Source organism: Crocuta crocuta, unplaced genomic scaffold (assembly GCF_008692635.1).
Source record: "Crocuta crocuta isolate KB4526 unplaced genomic scaffold, BGI_CrCroc_1.0 scaffold197, whole genome shotgun sequence".
NCBI classification, from domain to species: domain Eukaryota; kingdom Metazoa; phylum Chordata; class Mammalia; order Carnivora; family Hyaenidae; genus Crocuta; species Crocuta crocuta.
The window spans coordinates 2,357,512-2,370,793 of record NW_027532002.1 but is presented as its reverse complement, the minus strand read 5'-3'; the positions used below and the strand labels follow the sequence as shown (position 1 = coordinate 2,370,793).

Sequence of the window (13,282 nt, the reverse complement as noted above, 5' to 3'; positions counted from 1 at the left end):
AATGATAGAACAGTCTATCATTTCCCTCATGGGAGAACTGGATTCTCAGCATGAGAGAAGAGACACAGGTGTAAGGTCAAAGAGGTTAAGTAAAAGCCTTATCACCCTGAATTTAAGTGGAAAGTATTAGTTTGAACTCATGTTGGATTTTAGCTTTTTTAAAATGTTTATTCATTTTCGAGAGACAAAGAGAGACAGAGTACAAGTGAGGGAGGGGCAGAGAGAGAGGGAGACACAGAATCTGAAGCAAGCTCCAGGCTCTGAACTGTCAGCACAGAATCTGATGCAGGGCTCAAACCCATGAACTGTGAGATCATGACCTGAGCCTAAGGCCAGAAGTCGATGCTTAAACAACGGAGCCACCCAGGCGCCCTATTATTTTATCTTTAATGTCCACATGTGTGTACTCACACCCTTCAAACTGAAAGCAGAGGTGGAAAGGTGGAGGTTTACATTTCACTTATTTAAAGTTTGAGTACCTGATTCTTACACATTTCAAGTACATTATTTTGCCATTTTAAAATGCGAATCTGAGAAATACTAGAAAATATATTTTATAATTCCCTAACAATAAACCAGATGTGTTAGGAGTCTAAAACCTGCTTTCCCAAAAGCTTTTTATTCTGTCCTCTAAAGGCCCTGAAAATTTATAGTGCTTGGAGAGAAAAAAAAAGATTACAGCCTATTTTCCAATTCTTCACAATCTAAATTAGAAAGTGGATAACAATAACACAAATGATTGAAATCTGCAGAAAGTCTTAGGAAGCATGCATGTCCAGGTTGTTCTTTTGTCATCCTGCTCTGTCATCTTTCTTCTGGCTTGAACTACACCTGCTAAAATGACCCTGTGAGCCTGTCCAACCACGACCGCAAAGGCAGGAAGGATAAGACATTGGCAGAGATCAGATCTCGCCAGTTTTGTCAGCAAGATCAAAACAAAATTCTGAGTTTCTTCATTTTAACCCAGAAAGAGGAAAAATCATCCAATGGATGTAAAATTGCCGGGGAGGAGTTTTCCCTGCTGCCATATTTCCATGGTCTTTTAAAGCTCTAAGATGCAAATCAGCAGACTTTTTCTTAAGAAGCCAGATGGAAAATGTTTAAAGTGTCACATGCTTAATGGTCTCTGTCAGATATACTCAGCTCGGTCAGTTTAGCATGAAAGCGGCCACATGCAATACATGAACTGAAAAATGTGATTGTCCTCCAATAAAGCTTTATTTATAGACAATAAGGATTAATTTTGTATTATTTTTGCATGTCACAGAGTATTATTTTTCTAATTTTTTCAACCATTGTACAATGTAAAGATTACTCTTACATTATGGCCTCTAGCAAGCAGGTGGCAGACGGCAGTTTGCTAACCCCTGCTATCTGCCACTTACCTGATTAGAGATGGGCCCCACTGACCCTGCACCGCTCCTAATGAACACCTTACTGCCTCAGAAACTCTACAAGCAGGCTGAGAGCTGCGTCAGGACTGAGCATTGCTTTCTTTTTAGCACTGTAAGGCGTCACAAAACACACAGAAATTATCCACGAAATATGAACCTCTTTAGCAAAGCTGCCAAAACACTGGCTGCTCCATGGCCTGATGCAGATAAAACTTCTATCAATTCCCAGAATATTAGATTTGCAACTTTCCTGAAGTTTCCCTCCTCGTCTAAATTAATACAGTGGCTTTGAGCTCTGAGTGGAAAGGCCTGATTCCTACTGGGCTTGTGTCCAAATTTCATGTGTTTGAACGTTGTATTCGATGCCAGGGAATTTTAAACTTATTTCATAGAGACTTTCAGTATGAATCCTGAATGAATAAGGTGAGATAAGCCTATGTATTTAATTCTCTGCCCCACTGACACGACTGAGGGAACAGGAAATCAGGTGGAATGCCAACTGCATGCGTGGATGTTTTAGCCACAAACAGGAGAGCAGTGAGGGGAGCACCAAGCAACGTGCCCATCATCACTGTCAAGGGGGCAAGCTAGCAGGGGAGGGAATAAATGAAAAGTCCTCTGTTGGAGCTTCATCTGAACCCCATCTTGGAGCAGCAGAGATAAATGATAAAGGAAGGTCTTTGAACAGCTGATAAGGAGCGGATTCTCCCACCCTGGAGGCCAGGACTAAGGACGCTCTCAGCTGACCCAGGGTGGTTAGGGTACACTGAATGCCATGGGTCCGTGACCGTGGCTGGCTCTGGCTCTGGTACTGGAGGAGGGCTACAGGGCTGCTCTGCTGGGCTGGGTGGGCGAGGTGCAGCTAACTTCTAGCTAACATGAGGCAGACTGAGAAGGGAGCTCAGTCACTGCACAGTGAAAACTCCCTTTCAAGGCTATGCCCCCTCCCCCACCTGCCACAATGCCTTACCTCAAACAGAATAATTATACTTCCACAGTGGCATAATTATAATAAATTTAAATTATCACCCTATTCTTGGGTCTGGACCTGAAAGATTTAACGAAGATCCACATGCTTTTGTTCAAAATTAATGTCAACTCCTAACACTAGGCAATCAGACATCCCATTCTGTAGATGAGCTAGGGAAAAGTAATTGGACATTAACAAAACATTCTGCAATTCAAAAGAAGAAAACTAATTTTAAAAAAGCAGGACAAGGGGTCCCTGGGTGGCTCAGTCAGTTATGCATCTGACTCTTGATTTCAGCTCAGCTCATGATTTCAGGGTGTGTGGGATCGAGCCCTGCGTTGGGCTCCATGCTGATGGCACAGAGCCTGCTTGGGATTATTTCTCTCTCTCACCCCCTCTCTCTGACCTCCCCTACTCATGCTAACATTCTCTCTCTCAAAATAAATAAATATGCTTAGAAAAACCCAAATGAATAAAAAATAAAAAGCAGAACAAGTGCTCTCTTTTGAAACAGACTTGTTTCAAGAAACAGGAAGAAATATTTTAGTCTCTAATAGATATTTTCAAATTTTCAGGAAGAGTTAAGACCCTGCATTAATAAAACAGGCACTAACAGACAGGAAAAGGAAACCATCAGGATGCGAAAGTAAACTCAGAACGCCAAAGTAACAATACCACATCCTAAAAGAACTCAGGACACAGAACACTGGATGTTGCAGGAAATAAAATCAAACAAATGAGAAATCTTATATGAGAAATTCTCCCAACATCAGAGTAAAAAGTTAAGGAAATGAAATTTATTAAACAATAAGAGAAACAATGAACAAATTTGGGAGATGTAACGTACATATAATAGGAGCCTTGGATGGTCTGAATAGAGCAGACCACTTAGAAGCAAAAAGCAGAGGAGATAAAGAAGAACGAAAAGACAGTCTGCCTGGGCTGAAAAATAACTTGAGTTTCCAATTTAAAGGGTTTATTTATAGAGTAAATACTAATTTTTACAAATCTACAATCAGACAAATACTGGCCAGTTTCTGAGTTGCAAAGAAAATATTCTAAAAGCATTTTATCCAGACAGAGAGAAAAAAGGTAAACTTCCAGAAAAGGGGAGGCACTGGCACCAACTTTTATTACACAGGACTTAAAAGCCAGACAGCAAAGGACAGTTGAAAGAGACTGAGGGAAAAGACTGCTACTATAATGGTGGCAGATCCTCTCAGATAAAGAAGAACTCAAAGAAAAGGACCCATACATCCTTCCCCAACCAATTACTCAATGTTTACCAACAACTGAGAATAAAGTCAGAACACAATTCCAAAAATTGGAAAGACTACAGAAATGAGCAGTAAACAGTAAAATGACTAGAATTCAATTTAAATGACTATAGTTAATGTACTGTGATCCTTAACAAAAAAAAAGCTTTGAAAAGGATAAAGAAGATACATGAATAAAAACTGGATTTACAATCCCAGATCAGGGGCGCCTGGATGGTTCAGTTGGTTGAGCATCCAAGTTTGGCTTAGGTCATGATCTTGCAGTTTGAGAGTTTGACCCCTGCATCGGGCTTGCTGCTCTCAGAGCATAGCTTGACTCAGATCTTCTGCCTCCTCTTTCTGTCCCTCCCCAACTTGCGCTCGCTCATGCACTCTCTCTCTCTCCCGCAAAAATAAATAAAACATTTAAAAAAATCCCAGATCATGTAAACCAAAATTATGGATGGAGGGGAATGGGTAGTACAAAGAAGAATCATATACTAAATATCTCCTATTTTACAAGAAAAGAAAGTGTGTAGCTTCTGACAATAACAGAAATATCAAGTTTTCAGTTATGTCTTTTAGAATTTGAAAGCATAATTGTTAAAAAAAGAAATATAACACTAGAGCAAAGACTTTGGTTTCAGAAAAACTACAGTGGGTGTGAAGCTCAACTCACAAATTGTGTGAATAAAGTATCAATCTCTCTAAACTTCTGCTATCTCATCTACCAAATAGGGATGATAATGGTTCTTTACTATAGGATTATTTTGACGAGCAACTAAAATCGAGTGTGTAAAGTATACAGCCCACTGCCTGACTGTGGGATATCAAGGGGTGGGGCAGGGGTAAGTTGATGAATATAACAAAGGACAAGAAGAGAAAATAAAGTATAAAGCAAAGAGCTGAATTAAACAGAGAGCAGAAATATCAAACATATCACTTATTACAATACTGGAGAGGGATTACATTTTTCTATTAAAACACAAAGACCTTCAGACAAAATTTTTTAAAAATACAGATATTCTTGTTATTTTTAATCATAATTTACTCAACATATATGTGAGTGTTTACTATGCACTGGCCACTATTCTAGGATCTAGGGATATTGTAGGAAACAAAAGACAAAGCCTCAAGACCCATTCAGATTTGGGGGCAACACATTCCAGGAAGAGGACTGGGCAGGCTCAGAGAAAGGTGACCAAGAGAAACGTACATGAGTTCAGAGAGAGAACTGAGAGGGTTGGGGTCAGGTTCCATAAGACCTCTCAAGCCATGTCTGGACTGGGGTTTTACTATCGATAAGAAAGTGAGTCACTGGAGAGCTCTGAGCAAGAGTGATGTGGTCCAATTCCCTTTACTTGACAGGGAAAGTACACCATTCTGACTGGTGTACTAGAAATGGACCTGAGGGCACTAAGAGTAGCAGTAGAAAGATCAATGAGGAAATTCATGTAATAATCTAGGAAAGAGATGATAGTGTCCTAGATAAGGATGGTAGCAGTGGAGATGGTAAGGAAGTAGTTGGAATCCTCTGGACATAGTTTGCAAGATTAGCTAACTGTTTGGATGTGCGAAGTGAAAGAAAAAGGGGAGCCAAGGATGACTGCCAGCCTTCTGGCCAAAGCCATGGGAAGGATGTGGTTGCCCATAGCTGAGATGGGAAGAGTAAGGGAAGAGCAGGTATGGGAGAGGATGACAGGGCATCCTGTTTCAGATGTGTGGAATCGGAGATGCCCTTTATGGGGAGAGGGCAGTAAAAGAAATAGCCAGTCAGATCTCTGAATCTGAGAGGCCAGAACCAGAGATGTACATGTAATAGTGATCAGCATATAATAGCATGAAACCAGGTCGAGTTACCCAGGAAGTACAGATTGAGAAGGAGACGTCCCAGGATCAAGGCCTGGAACACACCGCTGTCTAAAGATGGAGGACAAGAGGAAGAACCAACCAGGGGAGTGGAGAAGGAATGGTTAATGGAGTAGAATCAAAACCACAAGAGTGAGAGGTCTTGGAAGCCAGAAGGAAGTAGGAGAGAATGAACAAGTGTCAAGCCTGACTGACAGGCCAATGGAGACTGTCCATTGGATTTAGCAATGAAGAGGTCACTGGTGACCTGGACAAGGGTGGGCCGTGGAGAAGAGGGGGGAAGTCTGAAGGGTAGGAAAGACCAAGGCAAGAGAATAGACACACTCTTAAGGTGCTTTACTATAAGAAGGAGCAGGAAACTAAGAAAGTCAGTAATTCAAGAGACAAAGAGGATCTAGAGACAGTTGTCAAATGTCAGGATATTGGATGATGCAAGAGAGAGGGAGTATACTGCTATAGTGACAAAGATTTTTAAAAATTAAAAGGCAAATAAAAGAAAGCAAAATCTTAAAAAGTGTAGCAATATAAGACTAGGCAAAGCAAATTCCAAGACAAAAAGTATTAAATGGGATAGAAATTAATATATATTTCTGATAAACTATGGAACTTAACTAGTTAAATAAGTCTTCCCCATAAGAGTATGCACCCAGATGAATTTAAGGGCAAAACTGTATAATGACTTCCTTACATTTTTAAACTGATCCAGATGATCAAAAGGAACATATTTCAATTCATTTGAACAAACTAGCAGAAACCTGATGCCAAAAATGGACAGAAAAGGGAAGAAGAAACAAAGTTAAATTTCTGTTACAAAAACTGATAAAATGTCTTAAATAAAATAGGAGTAAATTAAATCCAGTATGGTTACAAGAAAACCAGATAAAACCCAGACAGGATTTATTCCAGGAATAAATGGATAGTTCCACATAGACAATAGGACTATAATTATTCATATTATTACTTAAAAATAGAAAAATAATTGAAATTGTTTCAGATGTTAGAAGATTATTAAATATAAATTCATCTAATATTCAGGATAACAGAAAATTCTTTATTTAGACATAGAAGGGTACTGCCAATGAAGACTGTATATAATGACCAAACATTTGAGGCATTGCTAAACAAATCAAGAACAAGAGAATAATGCCAATGATGATCATTACTTTTCAATAGGGTCTTGGAAATTTTAGTCAGTGCAATAAAGCAAGGAAAAGACATTTTAAAAAGCATAGCTAATAGAAAGAAAAAATTATCATTTTTTGCAAATTATACAGCAATCTGAGTAGAAAACTCAAGAGACTAAAAGGAAAAATTATTAAAACTCTTTTTTTTTAAGTTCCGTCAAAATGGCAGTATGCCAAAGATTATAGGAATTGATAGCTTTTTACAGACTATACTAAGTAGATTCTAATGAAAAATTCTACTTTCAAAAGCAAGCTCTCTCTTCCCAAAAAGCTCTCTGGTACAGTGCTATCCAATACAAAGGTAGTGTGAGCTATATATGTAATTTTAAATAGTCTAGTTGTCACCTTTAAAAAAAAATAGGGTGAAATTAATTTTAATATATTTAGCCCAACATATGTCCAAAATGTCATTTTTTTAAACATTTTATTTTATTTTTTGAGAGACAGAGACAGAGCATGAGCACAGAATCTGAAGGAGGTTCCAGGCTCTGAGCTATCAGCACAGAGCCCAACACGGGGCTCAAACCCACAACAGTGAGATCATGACTTGAGGAGCCAAAGTCGGATGCTCAACCGACCGAGCCACCCAGGCGCCCCCAAAAATGTCATTTTTTTAAGTTTGAAAGAGGGGTGGGGAAGGAGAGAGTGTGTGAGCAAGCACAAGCAGGGGAGGGACAGAAAGAGAGGGAGAGACAATGGATTCAAGCTATCAGTGTGGAGCCTGAGGCAAGGCTTGAACTCATGAACTATGAGAGCACAACCTGAGCCAAAATCAAAAGTTGGATGCTTAAATGACCGAGCCACCCAAGCACCCCCAAAATATTATTTTAACATCTAACAACATTTTAAAACTACTTTTGAGATATTTTCATTCTTTTTTCAAGGAACCTTCAAAATCATGGGGTTTGTGTGTTTGTACTTACAGCACATCTCACATTTAAGTCCTCACTAGCCATGTATAGTCAGTGACCATTGATTAAATTGGACAGTTTAGCTCTAGTAGACTTAGTTATGTGCCCAAGAAAATATGGGGCCTAAGAAAATATGGTGAGGACTTACAAACTTGAAAATACCAAAACTTCTAAAGAACATAAAAAGACATTTCAGTAAAAGGACAAACATGTGACATATTCCCAGAAGGAAGTCCCAATACTGTAAAGATACCAATTTTCTCCCCCAAATTATATATAGAAATTGAATATGAGCCCAGTCAAAATTCCAATGACATTTTTTTGGGAAGATCTGACAAAATGATTCCAAAGACTGGAAGCATAAGTGTCAACAAATATCAAGAAAATTTGAAAATAACCAGTAATAAGACTTGGAGTTTGGCCATATCAGATATGTAAGTATCAGTTTTTATATATTTCATCAATTTACAAAAATTAAAATGATACTGGAAGATTAATAAAGAGACTATAAAAACCACTACAGGTAAGAATTTAGGGGGAATTATAAATAAGTGGGAAAGGAATATGTTAGTAAACACATGTATTGGAACCACTTATAAAAAATGTACAGTGACCAGTCTATTTTACATCTTACACTAAAATAAATACTGTATGACTTTTTAAGTGAAAAACTAGAAAGCAGTAAAGTGACAGAAGTCTGTAGTTGAATATTTACATACTTCTATACTTTTGGGGTAGGGAATGTCTTAGTAGAAATCATAAAGTAAAAGAAAAACAGATTTGGTGATAAAATATTTGATTCATCAAAAACAAAAAGCTAATTTCAAACTGGCAAAATGCTTCCAATATACATAAACAATAAAAATATGAATATATAAGTAGCTTGTATAGATCAATAAGAGAAAAAATGAACAATACATAAGAAAAAAAGATAGGGCTAATGACAAACAGGCCAATTTACAAAAGAAAGGACAAATTTTCACCTATCAAATTGTCAGAGATGAAAAGACAGTGATTATGTTTGACAATGGTACAAGAAATGGACACTCTTGACCATGACATGCACAATTACTCTTGAGGGAAACTTGGCAGTATGTATGAAAAGCCTTAAAAACATGTGTATCTTTCCCTTTCTATGAGGTACCTAAACTAGGCAAATTCATAGAGATAGAAAGTAGAACAGACATTACCAGAGGCAAAGGGAGGAGGAATGGGAGTTACTATTGAACGAGTACAGATTTTCTGTTTGGGATGATGGAAACATTCAGGAAATGAATAATAGTGAGGATTGTACAACACTGTGAATATAACTTAATGCCACTGAATTCTATATTTAAAAATGATTAAAATGGCAAACTTTGTTACATATGTTACCACAATTTTNTCTGTTTGGGATGATGGAAACATTCAGGAAATGAATAATAGTGAGGATTGTACAACACTGTGAATATAACTTAATGCCACTGAATTCTATATTTAAAAATGATTAAAATGGCAAACTTTATGTTACATATGTTACCACAATTTAAAAAATGTTTTCCATTGCGTAACTATAAACATTTATTAAACCATTTTTCTATTATTGAATATTTAGTTTTGCCCAAATTTTTAACAATTAAAAAAATATGATTAAAAAGTATATCCTTAGACCCAGTATTTTTGTTAGTATTTGTCCTATGATAATAATGAAGAATGTGGGTAAAGATATGTATTTTCCTCCTGGCACTGTTTATAATAATAAAGAGTGGGAAATGTAAATAACAATTATATAGCATCGCTCAAATAAATGATTGTACACAGTAGAAAATTAGGCAGCCATTAAAAAATATACTATAGACAAACATCTATTGATAATAAGGGAAAATAATTAAAAATAGTATGTATGTAAACATTAAAGGAAGTAAACGTTTGTTCACGCATAGGAAAGTACCTGGAAAAAATATATGAAGTGTTGCCTGCAGTATTACCACTGAGTAAATGGGATTTGTGACTTACTTAATGCTCTTTTTCTTACTTGTTAGTATTTTTCTGCAATAAGCATGAACTCTTTGGGAAAAAAAACTAATGAAAGAAACTTAGTTTTGAAGAAATCATTTAAAAACGCTCCTAGTTATTTTTCCCTTCTCAGAGGTAACACTGTGCTTTCACTTACTGTATAAAGCGCAACCCCCCCCACCAAGAAAACACCAACCTGACAGATTGTTTATTATTATCGGACAGACCAGCAGGTATTTCTTTCCTTGAAGCAAATAATTATAAATTCGGTTATATTAAGAAATCCCTGGGGCACCTAGGTGGCTCAGCTGGTTAACTATCATGGCTTAAGAGTTCGAGTGCCACATCAGGCTCTCTGCTGACTGCTCAGAGGCTCTAGGCTTCGGGTTCCGTGTCTCCCTCTCTCTCTGCTCCTCCCCTGCTCATGCTCTGTCTGTTTGTCTGTCTGTCTCTCTCTCTCAAAAATAAATACACATTTAAAAAAATTAAAAAATTAAAAAAAATCAATTTGGGCTTTGGTTTGCTTCTAACCTGTCCATTATAGGTATACGTGCAAAGTCTCTACTGAAAATACTTTCTACTTTTGCTAACGAGGTGGGTTTCCTATTACAAATGAGGGAGATGCTGTCACAGAGGAGTAAGGCTACATGTGAAGCATGTCAGACATTCAAGCGTCTGAACGGAACCTAGTAAAATGAGAGCAAGAAAGCTGTCATGTCTTATATAGTATCCGAAACGCATATGCAGCCCTAGAAGAAATAACACTATGAGTGCAGAGGTATATGGCAAACAGATCCAGGCCCAAAGGCATTTTTGTTTGGGTGTCCCGTACAGTAGTTGTAAATCTGGAACAGGAAACTTGAAATCATTAAGATCACATATTTATAATATCATGTTCAATTAGGTTAGAAAAGTGCAATTTCTGTCATCATGTCATAAAAAGATGTGTTTTTCTCTCAGATCTCTTATAAAGAAAAGTCCTCTCTATTGTTACAGATAGGGCTGTTTTCAATCAGTTACAAGGAGCAATTCAATTACTAGATGGTTTAGTGCAGTAACTGACTCCAGACTAATTTAATTTGTTTAGGTCTCTAAAGATCAATTGATCTGATTTGACCCATCCCCAAAGGCTGTTTAGGGAAAATTCAGCCTTAAATACCTGGAAATGAAATCCAAAACCTTGGCCAATTTCACACTAGTTAGGTCATCTTGCAAACTTTCAGCTGGTCACAGAAAAGGCTCTTTTCACCTTCAGACCATTGAAAGCTACTCAGCTTCACATTCATGGGAGTGTTCCCTACATCAGGATGCTTATTCAATAAGTGGGAAATGTGCTGCATGTATTATTAAATCTGCTGTTCTAAAGGGCAGTCAGTCTCGGGACTCCCATCTCGTGAGTGCACGTGCAACTAGAAGCTATTTTTACTCTAGGAGTGGTTTATTAAGACTAGTAAAGTACACTTGGATGGGGCCAAAAAATAATAATTATAATTATTTCCTATTGGTAGACTTATAAAGTATTTCATAAATGTTATCTTCCTTGGTTCTCATAATACACCTTTGAAGTGGGCAGGGTTATTGTTCCCACAGGAAACAGACTCAGAGGCTAGACTTCCCCAGGATCGCTGAGCCAGTAAGGCAGAACTAGGACTCTGATATCAGAGTTTGTTACCCCGTGTATCATACCCACCCCTTGATTCGAGACAGAAGATAGGGCACACACTACAAAAACACACCACTACCGCCTCACTGGGCCACTGTCTTCATTCTTACCTGCTACCTGACTGAAACAGACAAGTTGACTTATAATCCCACCTGTACATATTTAGTTGGCATTGGTGCATCTGGCTCTCCATAAACAGATGAAAAAGGTCAAGCTTGAATGAGAGCAGCCCTTGTAAATGGACTCCTTTGTCACCCACACTGCTGATGCTACATCCTCACTGACTTTGGTCTCAAGGCCTGGCTGCCTGCCTTTGTCCCACCTAATTGGAGAGCTACCCACTTGGAGTCTCTCTGCAGTTTGCAATGGATTTTCAACCCCAAGCTCAAGTTTCTTTCCCTGATCTCAGCACCCCAACCACTTGTCAAGCTCCCCAACCACTTAATTTCTCCTTTTACTCAAATCCCACAGCACCTGCCCCACTTTCAGCCTCTTCTGCTGGCTTCTNCCCAAGCTCTGCCACTTGGGAAGGCTGAGGGAAGGATCACATAGATGTGGCTAAAACATGTAGTTATCTGTTGTAAAAATCAGCAATTGCCAGGACAAGTTGGAAAGAAGTGCGGGGGTCAGGAGATGTGACCGTGTGGTAGGGAACACAGAGCATGACAGAAATGTGTAGCAGTTAGTAGGGAAATCACACAAAGATTTGGAGGTAAAATAAACCTGAGGACTGGTGCCAGGGTACACCAGCTGTCAAATAAAGACTTTGGGCCACATAAAAGAATAAGTTCAGAAGATAAATAAAGTCTAAAGATCTAATGTGTAACATGGTGACTATTTATTGTAGAATTGAAATCTGCAAAGAGAGAACTTAAATGTCCTCACACGCACACAAAAAGTACAGAAAGTTACATAGTAGGTGTAAGAGATATAAATAATCAGGTTGAAAAATCTTCTCCCTAAAAAAAAATACATTTTTTGACATTCCTACGGGTGAGCTATGGATCTCATTATAGTCACTGCTCGTGACAGAGATGGTCTCGCGAAGTGTGAACCATTTCAATTAAGTAAAAAGTGAAGTTACAGACACATGGTTGTCCCTAATCTTCTTAAAGGTCCTGAGCCTGATGTTTCCTACAACATATAAGCAGTCTACACCACAGGTAAAATACGTGCCTTGAATTAGATTAGATCTCCTTGCCTCAACATTCTGAACTATGCATATTCTTCATGCTAGCAAATATGTCCACTTCAGAAGGCAAAGGCTATCCAGATTGCATTTCTCTGCAGATTGCCACTGGAGACACGAAGCTTAATATCATCAAAAGGATTGGGTCTTTGATAATGAAGAAACCCTATTTTTTACAGTTGAGTAAATGTCCCAACCATAAAAACCGCCTCCTTGGAAATAGCACAGAACAGATGCAGATACAGACGCGGTCAAAGCTTAAGCAGCTGCATAGCTAAGGGAAAGTGGAGTGGGGAATCGGAGACTATCTACAGTAAGGTTATGGTTCTTTGGCGTTGAAAGGAGTGTGTCCTTACAAACTGGCTCTTTGCTTTATCTTATCCGGACAAAAAAGTAAACAGAAAATTCTCATTACCTCTCAATGTCAGTGAGCCTGGAGGAGTCCCGGAATCCTTTGGCAAAAGGGTTGCTATCTATTTTCAGCTTGGTTATCTGGAAAGGAATGAATGGGCAACAAGACAATATCATTTCCGAGGTCAAGGAAGTAAAATCAGAAATAAAGAGTTTGTTCATTTTCCCTGCCACCCCAGGAATGCTTAACGTCTCTCTGGATTGTGAGAAGGGTGGAAAGTGACAGAGAAGTTCACGGGAGGGATGGGTCACAGCCAAATGGGACAGCTGATCAGGGAAGTCCTCAGAGAGGTGGGATTTGAAGACCAGCTGGCCCTAGAGAACCTAGAGATCAGGCTGATGGTCAATGTCTAGAGACAAACCGTGGGGTGGTGCTTTGTGAACGTTGTGACTGCTCTGCAAAGTATTTAAGAGGGCAGTGAGGGACGGACTTGCACTCA

At 38.5% G+C, this 13,282-nt stretch overlaps 1 protein-coding gene across 1 annotated transcript in view; it reads right to left on the bottom strand.

Annotated features, from left to right (window-relative positions):
* The window catches only part of TBX20 (T-box transcription factor 20), a 57,385-nt gene that overhangs the window by 20,305 nt on the left and 23,798 nt on the right, over nt 1-13,282 (bottom strand). Inside the window, exon 6 of the mRNA XM_077775453.1 lies at nt 12,847-12,923. Coding sequence (XP_077631579.1) covers nt 12,847-12,923 — 77 coding nt within the window. The remainder of the gene's footprint in view (nt 1-12,846; nt 12,924-13,282) is intronic.